Here is an 18455-nt window from a genome sequence, read left to right on the forward strand (position 1 = left end):
CACAGGCTTCCTGGTTAAGAACGAGTCACAAAACTATTTATTGTCTCACCAATAAAACCCACAACATAGAAGCACGTCCACTGCTGTGTTGTGTGTTAGTTTGTGTGTTCAGTGGAACAGATCCAGAGCAGAACTTCGAGCTTAACTCGGGTTTGTTCTCAGAAACACTCAGACCCTCAGCAGCCTCCCATCAGAACAACACGCAGCACAACATCAGCTTGATTTGCTAAAATACATCGGAACAAACTGAGACCACGTTGTTTAAACTAGTCACTCAGAAAACAATAAAAACTCGCTCAGCCATCCACGTCCTAACCGTCATTTCAGAGCACTTTAACCACTGACAATATTTAAAATAAAAAAAAAAAAAGGGAAGGGAAGGGATTCAATCTGGTCAAAACAAACAATGGTTTATTCGCTCTACACAGTGAGCCATGAGCACCTATTGGAAGTATTGAAGTAGACTACAGTCACATTTGAACGTTACAGCTACAGATATTCCTGTTGGACTCTGAAGATATTGTGCTGCCATATTTGTATATTTAGCCTACATGTACTCTAAGATGGATTAGGAACATGTCATTAAATCAGATACTGTCAAACACCACAATTCACTCTAGTCTTCCTCTGCGACATCCTTAAAAGTATCTTCTGCCATTTCTAAACCAGCCAGGGTGTTTGGGAAGACACAAATCACACAATATATTGTTTGTTATGACCAGGTCGGATCCCTTCCTTTAAAAAAATATATTGTCAGCGGTTAACGAGCTTTGAAATGAGGGGTTAGGATGTGGATGACTGAACGAGTTTTTATTGTTTTTCGCACGTTTCTTTTTACTGTCTGTAGATGATATTTACATGGATACAGACTTTATTAAGAAGTGATGCCGACGTTTTTCGGCGAGGTCTTCTTTATCTGGTATCTTTATTTCACGTAAATCCAGGTCTGATCGTGACGAATCTGCGGACGAAACATCTGGAGACAGAAACTATCGCCAGTTAACCTGATCACCAGTTAAACTGGAACACAGGAAATGGTTCGCAGGTTTGACGTGCAATTCAAAATATAAAGGGCAGTGAAACGCAATGGATTCCCCGTTCACATTTGTTGGATTTTTACCTGCTGTATCTTTTCATTCAATTGGTTTGAGACTCTTTTTTTATAGAACCAGCCAGAAAGAGAAGATTCTCCCCTGTCTGGAAACACTTTGACCTGATTTCTCCTAATAAAGTAGGCACATAACAAGTGTAATATGAATAACTGTGACAACACCACACATCGATTGTTCTAATTTTTTCTGGTATTTTAAAAGGTGAAGTGTCTGTTGTGTTCCAAGGAGCTAGAGAAATATTGTCCAAAAAAACAGAAGTCGCCTGAATCCCAGCACTGTGGAAAAATTGATGTTTTTGAATAAAAACAAATAAAATGTTGTTCCTACTTTTGTTTTACAGGTTGTCACTGGTACCAGACGCACAGTCACAAAACAAGTAGCAAAAGCACAATAAATTTTATTTATATAGCCCTAATTACAATTAAAAGTATCTAAGCACTTTACAGAAAGCCAGAACCTGACATCAATCAAGCAGTCAAGCTACAAATCTCAAATCTCTCCCCAATTTGTTTCCATTTCCCCCTCTGTTCCTGCTATCAGGAAAAGCAGACACTATGTTAAGTATATTACTTGTTTATTGGCATTATCATTTAAGCACAATTCAAAGCTTCACATAGCAAAGCTAGTGTCATTATAGGCACTCTGCCTGTTTTACTTTTATTTATCCAGTTGATGGCGCAGTAGAGCAAATGAAGCACCATGAAGCTTCGAACCATGAGTGAAGCAATTGGATGGAAAGCCTCAATGCTTCATGAAGCTTCATCTCGCCATCACTAGTGTTTTCTCTTTCACTTCTGTCATGTTTTAGGGGTAAAAACCACATCTAACTTCCCAAAGTGTCTGCGTCCGGATGCTTCAGCAGAGTGACGTGGTGGTTTGACATGCGCAGTGAACTCTGACTCGGACAAGGTCAAAATTCATTTACACGAAGACATTTTAGTTTTTTTTTTTTAATTATAATAAATATTGTAATTTAAAATCTGCATTAATGTAAGTATTTTTGATTTAAAAAGAACAGCAACTATATTTTTTTATAAGGAATTTCATGGTGACTAGTGTTATTTTTAGAACATGTGTAGCGGGCAACTCACATGGTCTCTGCGGGCAACCAGGCGCCCGCGGGCACCGTGTTGACTAGCACTGATATACACTGTAGGAGGACAGGAAATGAGAGCAGGAGGAGGAGGTTTCACACAACAGACAGATTCAGAACAACAATCTCAGCAAATAGGACTTAAAACAAAGTAAAGTATAAATCTGTGCTTTCACTGCTGTCAGGTCAAACGCAGGTTTAGTCCCTCTAATAGCATTAAAGCAGGAAGCACACTCACTCCAATCCTTAAAGCCTCACAGACTCCTCTATTCTCAGTTACCTTAACGACTCTTAAACATGCGCAGACTGACGAGATTGGATTTTAGAAGATTTTTATTGGCACAGTTATAGCAGCAATGTGTTCTTGTTTATCGTCAACAATGATCCCATTACACGTTGTTTCTATCTGCCAAGTAAAAGCCCTCTCAAGTAAAAGCAAACCTTGAATTAGCACAAATGTAATTGACAAAAATGTGAAAATATGACACCTGGAGCTCAGTTGAAGTGATTGTCAGTACAATTGCATAAAGTGCATATGCACGCTAACACGAAGAAAGTGAAACTGAGTATATTTTTGAAAATCACCGGTATCGGCTTTGTTGCTGCTACATTCTCAGTGGTTTACTCTGAAAGATACTGTTTATAAATAGTAATGTATGATAATGATTATGCTTCAGGGCCTTAAGGTGAGGACGACTTTTAAAATAAAATATATATTACAATGCTTTTAAATGGTAACGCAGCTGTACCCAGTGCTCAGTGTCGTAGCATGTTGTTACAATGCAAATGGTGATGCCAGAGGGGGAACGTAATATACTGAAATACTGTACGTCTCTGCCTTTTTACAGATAAATATGTTAAATACATTCTGTGGAAGTATCTTCAAAAGCACAGCATTAACAGCCACGGAGCGGATTTTTTAAAAAAAAGACAGATTCTGGCCAGTATTGCACACCAGTTCTGACTCTGCCAACACCGTAGCAGGAATATTAGAACATCCGCTTGTCAGAGGACCGGTCCAAGAACTGGCCCCGTCTCAGTAGAAAGCGGGGTTTGTGTGCTCGATGACGCAGCGCCGGCAGTGGCGCCTGACGAAGCGCAGGGCCTCCGGCGACACCTCGCAGTCCTGCACGTTGAGAAGCTGCAGCTCGCAGCAGTTGGCCGCCAGAGCTTTGAGTCCTCGGCCCGTCACGCTCTCGCAGGCTCTGAGGCTGACTCGCCGCAGGCCTTGGCAGTACATGGCCAGCTGCTCCAGCCCGCTGTCCGACACCAGCGGGCATTTGCCCACGTCCAGGGACTTGAGTTTGGGGCAGCTCCTGGCCAAGTGGCTCAGGCCGTGATCCGTGAGCCCCTCGCAACCCCTCGCGTTCAAGTAGCGCAGTCTCGGGCAGTAGCGGGCCACGTAGCGCATTCCTACGTCAGTGATGCGGGTGCAGTGGGCCACGCTCAGGTAGCGCAGGCAGCCCTCCAGACGGGCGACTTCGCGCAGGCCGAAATCCCCCACCAGGCGGCAGTCACTGAGGCTAAGCTCCCGTATCGAAGGGCAGTGGAGGGCCAAGTGGCGCAACGCTTCGTCCGTTAGTCTGGTGCAGCGGCGCAAATACAGATGCGTGAGGCGGGGGCAGTGGGAGGCGATAGTTCGCAAACCCTCATCCTCGAGGGAAAAGCAGTCGGTCATGTCCAGGTAATGGATGGAGATCTGCTGGCCGTGCAGGGGGGACAGCTGGAGGGAGGCCTCCTGGGTGAGACTGATGCATGTCACTTTGGAGCAGCCTGGAAGAAGACAAAGCAGGAATTAGAGTTTTTTTCACTCTTGCGGCAAAAGAAAAGGTCTTAAATCAGTTCTCACACGCCTGTATAAGTTTTTTTATCCTTACTGGTTTTCAAGAAACACCTTCATGATGCAATATAAGGGTAAGAAGCACGAATCTCATTCCTTATTCGGTTTAAAAATGATTTCTTAAAGGACAGCTGAAGCTAACGGGTGCATGCAGGTGTCTCATTTATTCGGAAATAGCAAGAAAAACAGGGAATTTGATATTATGAGACCATAACCACTTCATTTGTCTAATCACACTATCTTCAGCCACACTTTGGAAGATATTTTAATGATTTATATTCAGTTTGCATTAATAAGAGACGTCTTAATGGCCAGCATAGAGAGCAGGAATCCCTACAGCCACCAGAAACTATGTGCATATATGCAAGCAAGTAAGACAGATGAATTGTAAACTTGTAAAACTATAAATTTAAAATAATTTCTAGACCAAGACAAGCTGTTTTCTTCATAGAGTAAAATACTAGATTGCTCATTGTTCTTTTGTCATTTAGAATGTAGCCCCTGAACTAAAATGAGTTTGACACCCCTGCTGTAAAAGCTTATGTTTGGCCACTTGAGGGCGCCACAGTAAAGCCTGCTGCAACTAGAGTAGCAAGAAAATGTTTGAGTGCACACAACTCCAAGGAAAACACAATTGCGGTAACTTTTTAGGCAAATAATCAAAGCTTGCTGCCCTTAACAGTCACAAAATAAACTTGATTTCATTAGTTTATTTCTTTCAAATGAAAACCCGCAGGTTTTTTAAAAGGCTATTTTTACAACAAAGGGCTGGCTTCCTGGTGCTAACGGCGCAGACACTGGTCTGCCACCAGACTCTAGTCCAAGTCACTGTTATTTGTGTCACTTCCTTAATGAAAGCAGCAGACCGCTCCTCTTACTCATGTTGAGGTAAGTTCTGCTTTCAGCTAAAGAAAGCCTTTCTTCTCCCACATGGAAGTTTAAGGTTGGCAGAGCTTCTCCTGCTCCTCTAATGATCTTACCAGAAATAACTGAAAAAGACCGAGAGGAGGAATTCTTTGAGATAAATCCACACATGTGCGTGATGTAAGGTAGCTCCTTAATAAAAATCAGCGAGTCTGCTCAAAGCTTATAATATACAATATGGTGTTTGTTTTACCTGAGAGGTTCAGGTGCTCCAGGTTGGGGCAGCGGGACACCACCTCGAACACAGCCTCATTGGAGATGTTGTAACAGCCGGCGACCTCCAGGCGTCGCAGCTCGGGGCAGCACTGGGCCACCACGTGCAGCCCCCGGTCGGTGAGCCTCTTGCAGCCGTTGACCATCACCGTCTCCAGGGTCAGGCACACGTTCGGGGTGTCCTGGCACAGCCGGTGGGTGAGCACCCTGATGGCCCGGTCGGCGTGAAGCAGCTCCCCCGTTAGCCGGACGGTGCCCCACAGCCTCGGGTCCCACGCCACGTTGTACCAGCGGCGGCACACCCGAGCACAGCGGCATAGCTGGTTGGTGGGGAGGTGGGAGAAGACCTGCAGCAGGGTGTGGTCGGGGAGGAGGTCGATGGGCGCCAGGTGGTGGCTTTTCTGCCTGGAGCGGGTGTGAGTGCCGGGCTGAGGGTGGATGACGGCGACCGTCTCGGCGGGAGCAGAAGACGAGGATGAAGAGTTGGTCTCATGGCCGTTGCTGGAGAGGGCGGGCGAGGACAGAGAGGAGGACTTGGAGGGGAGGATCAGACCTGGGCTGGGGGTGCTCAGCGTCCTCGTACTGGAGTCTAAACCTGAAGAAAAGGAGGAGAAAACAAGACAAGATGAATCCTCTATTTTTGAAGTCTCAAAAGCAAATTTGAGCTAATGTGTACGAGCAGGAAGCAACAAAAAATCCTGACATTTGCTTTGCTGGTTGTTTTGACTGATAAGTATTTAGTTTGCTGAGGGAAAAGTATGCCGGTGTTAACTTGGAAAAATGATTTCCAGAATTACTTTTCTCATGCACAGCAGACTTTGAGTGAGTTGATAAGTCTGTAGCAGAGATGCTCAACTAGCTCCACTTTTGCAAAATGACCAGAGACCAGTTAATAAACACAAAATAATATTTAGCAGATAAAATGAATAGCCATTAAGAAGCCCATAACTCATCTTTCTTTGACATTATTTTCAAATTAACTGTTTTTCACATTAACTGTGTAGTTTACCAACATCACATCAGTAAACTAAACATGTTGTGGTTTTGGGAGACAAACTGCTTCAGTGACGTTATTTCATCCTCCAACAGGTCAGACACGATTAATGAATGAATTTAGAGAACAGTCAGCTGATTTCTGTGTGAAGAAGCTAATTTTAAAACTAGCAACAGGACTGGATCATTAGTTGTGATGGATTTTAATTTTCAGAACAAAAGTCCAGCAATGTTTCCAGCATCTCTAACATGAAGATTATTTTTGTCATATAAGAGGAATTCTTCTGTACTTCCTCGATAAATCAAGAAAAGGTTGATCAATAGCTGTTTGACAGGAACACATGATGGAAGCGATGAAGAAAATCATCTGCTTCCTGTCAATAGCGGCGCTCTGCTTGAATAAACTTTATTGGAATCGTCTTTGGACAAACTTGACTCTGGTTTGTGTTTGCTGGATCAACAGATGGTTGTGGTTAGCTTAGGTTAGTACAGATTAGCATAAAGACTGCTAGCCTAAGCTAGGTTAGCAGTCTTTGACCATTAGACTATTAAAAAAATCCCACTTAAAAAATACTTGGTGGGCTAACCAGCATCATATAGTGGATAGAACTGGGTCTAATTTGGTTTAAATAAAGAAAAATATGTGGAATTGCCATTTTATTGTCTTCACAAATGGAATAAAGGTTTCACAAATCTAAAAGTGTCTCTTAAACGCTGTCTGGAGTCTGACAAGTGTGCATTTAGTAGTTTTGAAGCAAATGGCTGAGAATAATCTTTTGGTTCTCAGTGATAAATGGAGGTTTTGGCTAATTAAAAGCAGATTTTAAGCAGTGATCATGCTTTTGCTAATACTTTCTGACAACAACAAATGGTGCGAAAACCCAGAGTCGTCCTATAATTGTTTACTGATCGACTGGGGAATTCTACTCAAATTTCAGCATCATCCATGACTGAACTGCACCAACATCCACCCTCGCATACATTGTTAATTTATTCCAGGAATGATTTTGCAATCAACGCTGTAATTTGACTTCTTGTTGTACTTTCCGCAAACATGACTCACTCGTTTCTGCTTCAAGTAGGCATTTCCAACACTTCACAGAATTACTTTTGACAAGTAAAAGAAGGAAAAAAAGACCAGTATGCCTTGTTTCCATGCAAGAACAAACTGGATTTCCATTTTGAAAGGTTACTCCAGTGCTGCACGTCCATTAAGTTTGTCGACTTGCAAGACACAGATTGAAAGCCAGACTGGTTGAAAAACTGAACTTGAACCTTGCAGCATCCTGTTCCAAAAATAATATTTCATGAAACCCATAACCCCTGTTTGTAACACATGGCTGTCTGATAACCCCTAATGACACCATCAGGGTTATTTGCCTCTACTGAACAAAGCTCCTCCAGGGCCACAGAAGACATGATACCGGCCTGGTAGTTCTATAAATAGTCACTTTTATGTGCATCATTCTGAAAGACGAACATCAAACCTATCCTTTACTGTTAGTGAAATGTTTTTTATCCATCATTTTGCTGGAAAGGGTTAGAGTTAGAGTCAACAAGTGCAGAGTTCATCACGATGTCGCCACGCCGGCTTTTATCATCAGTCAAGAGGAGTTTCCATGGATCTCGCTATCGCGTTTTGGGCTGTTTGGGGGGAAAAAATGTGTCACGTTTATCTGCCAGGCGCTCGAGCAGCAGTCGCAGGGCCTCTTCATCAGATGAACTTTCGTGGCTTCAAAGCAGAGCAGCTGAGGAGTTTAGCGCCGGGCCTGACAATGTACGGTTAGCCCTGAGTAAACACTGAGGCCCTTCTGACAGATGTGCGCTGATTGCCGCCACATCTGAAGATGCAGCTGTGAGAAGCTGCTGGCTGGATCCCATCTCTATAGCGTGAGACGACGGAATCCCTCGTCGGGCGAGGCGTCGGAACTGATTCCAGGCGTCGACCCATCGCGCCGGTACGCTCTCCCTGATTCTATCGGTGTCCCGAACATCACCCCTTGAATCCGTCTTGTGCAATTGTTAGGAGTTTAGGTGGACTGATACTCATCACTAAAAGCATTTCAAGAGTATGATGTCACATTACAGCTGTCCAATGTAGAGTTTCCAGACTTATTGGCAAAAAAATGAGGTGATTAATCTTGTTGTTGTTTGAGACAGTAACAGTTATGTGATAAGGGCACGCTAGAAGGAATTTCTCCAGTGAGTCGTACTCGTGAAAGATTCACAACCATTGAGGCGATTATTACAAAATGCAGTTTATCAGTTTTGGACAAAAGCTTTTATTAAAGTATGTGGGTCAACTTTACTAAAAGGGAATATGCAGCATCAATTTTGGTCAAAAGGCCATTTAAAATGCAGTGGACACAACAGTAACTTGTCAGCACGTTTTCAAACAAACTTTTCAGGAACTGTTTTTGCTCTTCGCATTCAGAAATCTACTTGGCTCCTGGTAGGTTCCAACCCCAAAACGTTCCTGCTTTTTTCCCCTGTAGAGATGTACACATACCTTTTCAGAAACCTGTCAGTGCTGAATTTTCCAGACATGTTAAACACAGATATTTAAGATTTGTTTGGGTTTTAAGCAAGCCTTTGTTGATGCTTGTGTCCGTAGTAAGACTTAAAAAGGTCAAGTTATTTTTGTGAGGTATTTGAGGTTTAAACAATTTTTTTGCAAAGGCTGAATGTTGGAGCTACCTGATGATAATCTATTCATTTTTTTGTTTTCAATTCTTCAACAGCAACTCTTTTAACATGTACAGAAAGTAGCAACAACTTTTGAGGTACCAAGCTTTACCTTCTTTCTGATTGTAGGAATGTAGCCAATTCCTGGTTTGTATACTTCCTAGCCCTATAAATGTGCACACTAATGCACCTTCTGATTGAAACAAAGTGCAGAGCAATGCTTGACTGGTCGAACAGAAGCCACAAGTGTACAGAATTAGTTCATATTTCAAGCAAGCCACAGTTGTTTCTGGGATGAATATCGGGACTCTGGATGAGAAACAAAATAATGGATCCAATTTCCAAACAAGTAGAAAGACCGAATGTCTTATGTTGATGTTAATGCTATTGTTCTACAAGGCAATTAATCAACTTTGGTGAGCTATGTCACGTCCCTTCTAACTATTAAAATGTCATCCGGAGAAGAAGGAGAATATACAACAGAGAGCAGATGGGCAAAATCAAAGTCAAATGTGTGGAGCAGAGGGAAGAGAGGTTGTCCCTCAGAACAGATCATCATTCATTGTTAGGCGGCATTTCGGATTTAGGGGGAAGTACTGTTAAGCAATAAGGAATCATATGCAACCAGTATGTGAGACTTGTGCCTGTGCTGAAAAGCAACAAGTCTGACTTGTTCACCACAAACTGCAGCATGAAGACCATCGCTAATGTGAATCCTTGTCTCTGTCTGTAAATTCAAATATCTGCAACACTGATGCTATACAGTATTGGGGATAGACTGATCCTTGTGGCTGATATTTGGCATTTTTATAATTATCTGTATTTTTATTGGCCAATTGATAGATGCACTACTTCAGGTTTGATGCAGCCACCTCTCTGTCTGTAGTCACTCTGTGGTTTCAGAAGTGTCTCTCAAGCAGAGACTGAAAAAACTGAACAGGAAACACATACCAGGAAATTAGCTTCTCTCGCAGTGGTTAAGTCTATGCTAACAGCTATCAGATAAGTTAGGATTCAGCCACAGATTACCCTGAAACAGATTAGAAAACAGTAATAATGCTTTAAGATTTGGATCTTAGTGGATAATAAAAGTGATAGGACATTGAAAGATCCGAAAAATGGAGAAGAACAGCAGATGTAACTGTGAGAGACAAACTGATCAATCTCAGTGGATTCCACATCCACATAAACAGAGGTAGCATCCTAATTTAACCACTCCTATTTCTATAGTACAAATTCAGTTATAGTAACCTTATTAGTGAAGAAGTTATGAATGGTAGGTTCTCTGCCATCGCATGCTGCTAAAACATTACATTTAATGTATACTGGTTCTAAATATCAGTTATTTTCCTTTCTGGATTACCAAAAATTGGCATCGGCCCTAAAAATCCCATATCGGTCGCTGCCTATACAATATGTACCTAATGTACAACATGGAAGTGAAAGCAGAGCCCTTTTTAAAAGTAAAAGTGCAATAAGAATATTCTGTCCCTAAAATTGATGAATGCTCTCAATATTGATCTAAATTATTGTCCTAACAGAACTACTTTTTAGGAATTTTTTCATGTCTGAAATATTTGAGTGAACTGTCTTCAACCAAAGTTCTGCTTTTCTCTGTAAAAAACGACCTGTATGACCCGAATAAGTCTGGTGTTAAACAAGGGCACTCCACCGAGACTGCACTTCTATCAGTAACAGAATCACTGTGTTCTGCTAGAGCTGCTGGACAGCCTTCAGCTCTATTGCCATTAGATCTATCAGCTGCTTTTGACACGGTTAACCACCAAATCCTCCTCTCCACACTCACTGAGCTTGGCATCTCAGGATCAGTCCTCCGCTGGTTTATGTCCTACCTCTCAGGAAGACACTTCTGAGTATCTTGGAGGGGAGAAGTGTCTGAACTGCACAGACTACCCATGGGGTTCCTCAAGGGTCAGCACTTGGTCCCTTCCTCTTCTCAATATACACAACCTCACTTGGTGCAATAATCCACTCCCATGGTTTCTCATACCATTGCTATGCTGACGATACCCAGCTCTTCCTGTCTTCTCCCCCTGATGACCACATGGTCTCTGCCCAGATCTCATCATGCCTTGCAGATATCTTGGCATGGATGAAAAAATGCCATTGTCAACTCAACTGCTCCAAGACTGAGCTCCTTGTCAACCCAGCCAGTCCCTCTATACAACAAGAAAACATCCAGCTTGAATCAACCCAACTCAAACCCACAAAGCCTGCCAGAAACTTGGACGTCATGATTGATGACCGACTAACCTTCAAGGCTCATGTGGCCTCTGTTGCTCGGTTGTGTCCATTTGCCCTGTACGACCCTTTCTGTTTGAACATGCAGCACAACTCTGCTTGTGTTGTATCTACTCTCAGATGTACATCACTTTGGATAAAAGCGTCTGCCAAATGAAATTGTAGAATTTTACTTGCAGTTGACATTGTAGCTTGTGGTTCCTGCTTCTTAGTTCCTCACCCCAAAAGGTTCATCTTCAAGTATTCTATAAAGGCCAAGCAGCTAAGGAGGTACAGTTAGCAGAATTCAAAATTCAAAATTGCTGGTCATACACAAGCCATGAGTGTATTGAGCTCAGTCAGGCTCCAAAAAAAGACTTAGTTGTCTCTAGTACCAATATAAAGACTACACTTAGTTGTTGACATCATTGAGCTGAATTATCAACAGGTCTAAAGAGCAGCAGGATAAAGAAAGAGAAGCCCGTGAGAGCAGCTAAAGGTAACTGTATTTGGTAATTGTTTCAGTGTGTTTATGTGGAAAACAACCAAAAAAAAAGTCACTACTTTGCAGACAGGACCACGATTACCCTGTTGTTGCCTCATCGTGTGCCAAAACTGCAGCTAAACACAAAGCTGCAACTGTTGTGGGCTTTTGGTGCTCTGCGTTGAGTTTCTTGGGCTCTGTACTTTCATGGTTTCATTTGGTGCACCAGATGTAACAGTGAATAAAACCTACATATCTAGTCCTAGTCATATGGACTGAACCGTGTTGGTTAACAGATGCTTTTGGACCAACAGACCGTCTGCATCTGCATGACGAATGGACAGCATCCTGCCTGTCATGTGGATTTGTGTGCTAGACTGACAGCTGGGAAGCGACAGCGTCCTCACGGCCGTCCTGCAGATCTGTATTCCAGACCTTTCGGCTCGCTCAGCCTCCCGCCTCGCCTCTGATGACATCCACAGACTCATCCTCTTGGGAGCATGTCCTCCGATTCACGGATACTCGAAAACCGCCTCCTGTGTGCCTTTAAATTCTCACTAGCATGCAAATTCAAGCAAAATGAAGCGATCCACTGTCAAAACATTAGACCAACATTAGAATTCAGCAGGATTTTATTCTGCTTTTAAGAGGATGTTGGGTAAAGTTGACCTCAGTCTGGGTTTAAGGCATCACATTCTTGTGGGTGGTCTGTCTATGATTAGTTCAGGTTTTTATTTAACGTGTAGGATTACTTCTTTGAGGTCACCTAGCTTATCTTGGCAAACAGACCTTTCTAATAATAACTCTTTTTTTTTTAGCTTATTACAAAGGATTTATTGGTTTTTAAAGGTTAAACACTTCATCTATTTTGAATTTCACACATCTGTCCAAATATATCATGACAACAGCGGAGTTCATGTTTATTCAAGTACATTATGAATACTGCAATATCCCTGAGTTAATATCTAGTGTGCTATTCCTTTCCACACTATGCAGCACAAAACAGATGGAAATCAGTGCATTTGACATCTCTAAAGAGGCCAGTGTAATTTCACAATTCAATTTTTACAGTTAATACTGTAGTATCAAAAAAAAAATCTACACAAGTCATGCAGGGGAAGATCAGATTTTCCACAAAGTCCTGTGCAAGCAGTCCATGCACACATTTTTAGAGTCATTAGCTGAATGAGGCACTGCTTTACTGTCCAATTCCAAGCTAATGCGATGGGTTGTGCATGCAACTCATCTGCCACTGGTTAAGGAGCAACTTTTAAATTGCGTAATTACATGTGTCACTGATCAGAAGAGCGCTCCAAGCCCGGAGAAACACGGTGCTACTAATTAGACTACACCCACCCCCTTCATTCGGAGACACACTTTCACACAGCTGGCGGGGAAACTTAAGCGTAGTCAGCTTTACAGTCGCTGGGTTTTGGAAAGCTAGCACCTGGACGACTTTAAGGAAGTCCAAGTGCTAGGTTTTCCCGTCGAGCGCGGATTCTGTTTGTTCAGTTACTAAAAATCTCATGATGTCATGTCTAAATGCTTCTGTCTTTTTCTTCTGGACATTTTTCACATGTTGCTACATTTTGGAATTAAGAGAAATTGCTCCTGTAGCATCTAGAGAGTCCATTTTGCTGTTTCGCCTCCTATATAATGGGTCATTTCTTTCTTATAATGCATTTTAGTTTGGGTTTTTGTCATGGATTTATTCCCTGTATCACACTTTCCACCCACCAGAGGTCCCTCAATGCACAGTCTGCTGCCTGCCACGCCCACCTCACCTGTTCCCACTTCTCCAGTCAGCTTCCCTCTTTCCTCTCTCCAAGTAAATCCCTCAGTATATGTTCCTCCAGCCTCTCACACACTCATTTGCCAGATCGTCTGTGTTGCTTTGTGCCAAAGCTCTCCAGCAATCTGTTCCTCAGCTCCTGCCTTGTTTTGTCCTTGCTCCCTGTGTTTGTTTGCTTGCCTGATTTTTGTCTGTTAACCAGCTTGTAGCAAGTAAAGCTTGCTGCTTGTTGTTTCCACCTGCGTTGCACATTTGGGTCCTCTCTGAACTGAATTCTAACAGTTTCTTTTCAAAGCCATCCGTCTTAAAAAAAATAAAATAAAATAAATGTACATGAAGCACAAAGCAAATTTAAATTAATCCCAGTCATCAACAATTTAAAGTACATTATCATGCCTGAGAAGCACTCTCGCTCTGGAGTCTTTACATTTTTAACCTAAAACCACATGTACCTCCTAAATCTTCTTCTAGTACAACTACTGTCAGGGTCAAACTATCCATTTCCTAGAAGTTAAATTTATTCTGACACTAACTCTCATATATCCTCGTTGTCAACTTAATAAAAGTTCATTCTGGACTTAATTAGTAGTTTGCTAAAACAGTCACAGCTCAAGGTTCAATTACTAACTTGGAGTTAGCCTGGAGCTTTCAACACGAGTGGACCAAGAGGTGGAATTGTTTTGTCAGTCTTTCATTCCCAGGGTCAGGAATGAACTTTATGCTAAACTTGTAAAGGCAACAGAGGGATGAGAAGTCCTAAAAGTGTTGTGGATGAAATTATAACAGCTGCTGAGCTTACATGATAACAAGAACACTGCTCATTTGATACAAAAGACAACCTCTAGTAAAAGCTAGTAACTAGATCTTCAGTTAGGAACGTTCAAAGCATTTACTTGCAACTCCAAACTCTTAGCATGAAAGAATAAACTTTCCTGTAATTTCCAGTTGCTGCAAAAATCTTTGAGTTAACCAGCGGTGTCATGTTTTATATCTCTGCATCACTGCAAACCTATCATTAACAGAACAAATACAATGCAGCTGTTAAAGTTCTCTTGAAGGCTCTGCAAGTGCAGATGGTGGAGGATTCAGTTTGGTTTAGGAAATCAGAGGAGAACAGTGGAACATCTGGTCATTACCCTGGACAAAGAGCGACTGAGTAGTGGTGAAATGAAAGAGAAACTCATGCATTCTGAATGCACATATAGCCACAGCAAGGCATACTTGGCTGAAATCATTTTGCCACTAATACCCAAATCTGTGCTGATCCACAGCAGTGCCGCAGCAGGATCCCATTAACATCAACTTAGCCTTACTTCTGAAGCACATCTGGATCGTGCTTTGATACCAGAAGTTCAATGTAAATCAATGGGAGTGATCATGGCAAAGACAAGATGCCTGAGTGATGAAGCGGCGCAGCTGGATAGTCGCAGTGATGTCGTGTTAATGACAAAATCCTGATGAAGTTCGAGGAAAAAAAAAGCAGCACAAAAACAGACTTAAGGGAATCATTTGAAGGAGAAAATAGGGGCAGGAGGGAAGAAAGAGGGAAGATAAATTGGCAAAAGAGCCTGCAGACTTTACCAGAGACAGAGACAAGTGCACAGGCAGGGTCAATCCAGACTTTGACGCAGTCTGGTCATAAACTAAAGCTATAGGGATTCTACTCAGGATCTTGCAGTGCCATGAAGCTCTGCTAAGACCCTGTCTGGGGCTCGCAGGATTATTACCGCTGCATCTGGCAGAACAGACCAATCCATTACCTCAATGCCATTAGCCCCGTGACATGTTCCTGCTCTGCAATCCTCGCTGCCAAGAGTGTGAGGGAATCAGAGATGCTCATTTTCTACCCATAAATCAGGAAATCACATCCAAATCAAGTCGAAAAGAAGCATGAGCTAATAAAATAACAACAACAACAACCAGGCAGCAGGGATTTGACTGAAACTAAAGCAAAAGCACAATTGATTTATCAGCACTAAACGGTTACGTGCTCCAGTTTCTGAAGGGAAACATCCGACTGAGAGGGAGAACTGCCGGGATAAAAAACATCTGGGTCGGTCTCAGGTTTTATTGAATACATGGAAGTTGATATTACTGTACAGTGGGGCGGCTGGGCTATCAGCAAAGCCTTCACTACAGGAAGGTGCTACGTCACTGCACGACCTGTAAGACAATAGGGCCTGCCGGTTCCTTCACAATGTGCACACTTGGACAGGAAATAGACTCCTTCACTCCACACATCCCCCATCACTCCTCGACTTCTGCAGCTATTCTCACACTCACTCAGTCTCAAGATTCGTTTTTTGAAGCTCGCGCTGCAGCAGATTTGGCTGCTCGCACAGGCCAGGAGCTATAACACGTTTTCCCCTCACAATGCGACTAATTTCCTCGAGGGAGTTTTCCTCCTATTAAAGCCCTTCATGCTCCGCTCTCGTCACTTTATAAATTCTCCGCTGAGGAGGACAGCAGACACTCAGATATTCTAAAGCCAAAATTTTTTAAAGGCGAACTCGCTCCTTCAAAAATGAGCTTTTGTGTTTGTGTATTCATAACAGCACAAATTTTCCAGAATATAGATGACAGTTTGGACTCCAAAAGTAATTTGGCGTCACGCAGAGCTGATCTGGCCTTTGGCAAATGATTGAAATTCAAGATGATGTCATGTTTTTTTTGTGTTTTTTTTTTTTTTTTTTTTTTTTTTACAGGTTGTTAAATCAGGATGTCAAAGATGGGGTGACCGAGTTTGGAGAGTCGTGTGCATGACTGGCCTTTCTGTACAGTTTATCCTTTTTGGCAATGTTGTGCGTGGAGGGCTAGAGTGTGGAGTGACAGTCATGTTAAATGACTGAGGAGGGTAACGTGGCTACACAACTGCACATCAGACAGGAATGGAAAAGTGAACGCAGGCCCAAACTTTTCATTCGGCCGTGATGAGGAGCAAATGTAATGATCTCATGTGGTTAAAGCAACAGAACAAGGGAAGTGCTGGGACTTCTGTGGTTATAAGCGCCTGACAAAAAAAAAAAAAAAAAAAAGTACACTTTAACTGCAGAAAGAGGGTATTTTGACTCATCTGGTAGAAATAAGTTTAGTGAGAAAAAACGGTTCATAAAAAGTTCTTTAAATATGACTGCAGCTCCGCACAGGATATATATTAATGTTTATGTATGTATAGAATGAATGCTATAGTACATGACCATAGCCCTGTGCAGCCACCTCGAGGAAAAAGGGTATTTTAGTGAGCTAGCAATGTTCTTAACAACTTTAAAAGGGCAGCAAAAGCACTGTTAAATAAATATTACCATGACTTTTCATTCTTTTCAGAGAACTGACTGAGAAAAAATTGATACTACTCTCATGTCTGTATGCTAAATATGAAGCTGTGGCTAGCACATGATTAGCTTAGGGTGCTGAACACAATAATACAGACATCTTCCCCATCCATTTAAAAGTGAAATTCTCTCCACAGGGACATCATTTTACAAAATGTCTCTGTTCTAACAGGCATGCTGGGCCAGCCTACATCAATAATACATCACATACCAGGGATTGCATAGCTTCTGTAGTCTTTATCAAGCAAATGCTGTAGATAAAGCACTAATCAGGACCAGCAGAGGCTTGACATACTGGTGAAATGATGCAGCAATGCCAGGTTTTAACTGCTATTGTTAACTAAATGTAAAGAAACTGATATATAATACCAGTCGCTGGTGCTGTTGGTGTTTCAGGTGCATCCTTATTACATAAAGCAACAATGGTCATGCACAAACTGAGCTGTGACATCACTATTTGTGTTTGTCTACACAGGTACACGTAAAGTAAGTTTTCAAAAACTTTTACTTTAGAAGCCATTTGAAAAAAAAATCACATTTTGAGTGATTTAAAACAGCAATTGCATGATGATAAAGTTTTATAGAGAGGAAGATGCTTGTTATGTCTATAGTCTCCCAGGCAGGCTGATCACCAACAGCCCACAGGTGCAGCTGATCTACCTGATGAGGAGGGTGAACTGCGACCTGATTTTGGCATCAATCCATAACACATCTTGACAGGGTTGACCTCTGCAGGAACAGAGACCTGGAGATTCCAAAACATAGGAGGCTATTGAAGCTTATTAGCACCACGTCACCATCCAAGTTTATTTAACCTTCTTTGTGAGTTTAGATAGTAAACTGCTCCACAAAAAAAGCAGTAGCTAACAGGAGTAAATATTATATAGATTGTTTTTTTAACAGCCTGTGCCAGCTGATTGTCCCATTAACAAATAAGTTCAACTAAGTAACTTTTTTCCATCTTAAATAACTTTTTTTGGAATGGATAAACTGGGCTAAACATGAAAATCTAAGTGCTAGTGTGTTTCTGGTAGGCATTTTGAAATGTTTAATGTTCATAGATACATTTTGCAATGCCTTTCGAAGTGTAACCAGGCCTCAAAAAATGCAAATTTGTATTTTCAGCATTTTACCCATTAACAAGTTTTATTAATGGCCCTACATTAGGACTAAGGTTGCAGTTGAGTCGTCACAAATGCTGAAGTTTTGACAACCAAAACTAATTATGTTTTCAGCTATATTTCTGCCCTGTATGACAGAACCATCTGTTATTTGCAAACATAATTTCCTCAAATGAAAAAAAGGTATTTATGTGTTTTTCTGCGGTTTCCTTTAAATTGTGGTTATATAAAACATAATTTATCCAACCAAGAGTCCTCGGAGAACACTGTCTGGATAGAAATGTTCCTCTCATTTTTGTACCATTGCAGCTTCAGCCACAACTGACACTTCCCTGCTTACGTAATGAAACAAACCACAGCATGAAAAGAGGGGAGGGGAAGTCGAATGTGTCAGTTCAGCTGGTCCACAACTGAGGTCATATTGCCACATAAAAGCCCAAAGACCCAGGTGGATCACAGTAAAAACATCACTTGCGAGCCAAAATCCGACAGGAAGCAAGCGTGCCTTTCAGCCAGGTGGCATTTTTCCCAACTCCTGTCAAGCAGGCTCTTGTAGTAGAGCTGAAAAAAAACAAAACGTGACCCCGTTGAAGAAAATGGCAAATGCATTCGAAACACCAAGGCC

At 42.0% G+C, this 18455-nt stretch overlaps 1 protein-coding gene across 1 annotated transcript in view; it reads right to left on the reverse strand.

The window, feature by feature from the left end:
- Window positions 1-2520: 2520 nt before the first annotated feature.
- Window positions 2521-18455, reverse strand: part of LOC111587683 (F-box and leucine-rich repeat protein 7) — a 28802-nt gene continuing 12867 nt past the window's right edge. Inside the window, exons 3-4 of the mRNA XM_023297748.3 lie at window positions 5163-5777; window positions 2521-3978 (exon numbers count right to left, since the gene is read on the reverse strand). Coding sequence (XP_023153516.2) covers window positions 3242-3978; window positions 5163-5777 — 1352 coding nt within the window. The 3' untranslated portion in view covers window positions 2521-3241. The remainder of the gene's footprint in view (window positions 3979-5162; window positions 5778-18455) is intronic.

Source organism: Amphiprion ocellaris, chromosome 22 (genome assembly GCF_022539595.1).
Source record: "Amphiprion ocellaris isolate individual 3 ecotype Okinawa chromosome 22, ASM2253959v1, whole genome shotgun sequence".
NCBI classification, from domain to species: Eukaryota; Metazoa; Chordata; class Actinopteri; family Pomacentridae; genus Amphiprion; species Amphiprion ocellaris.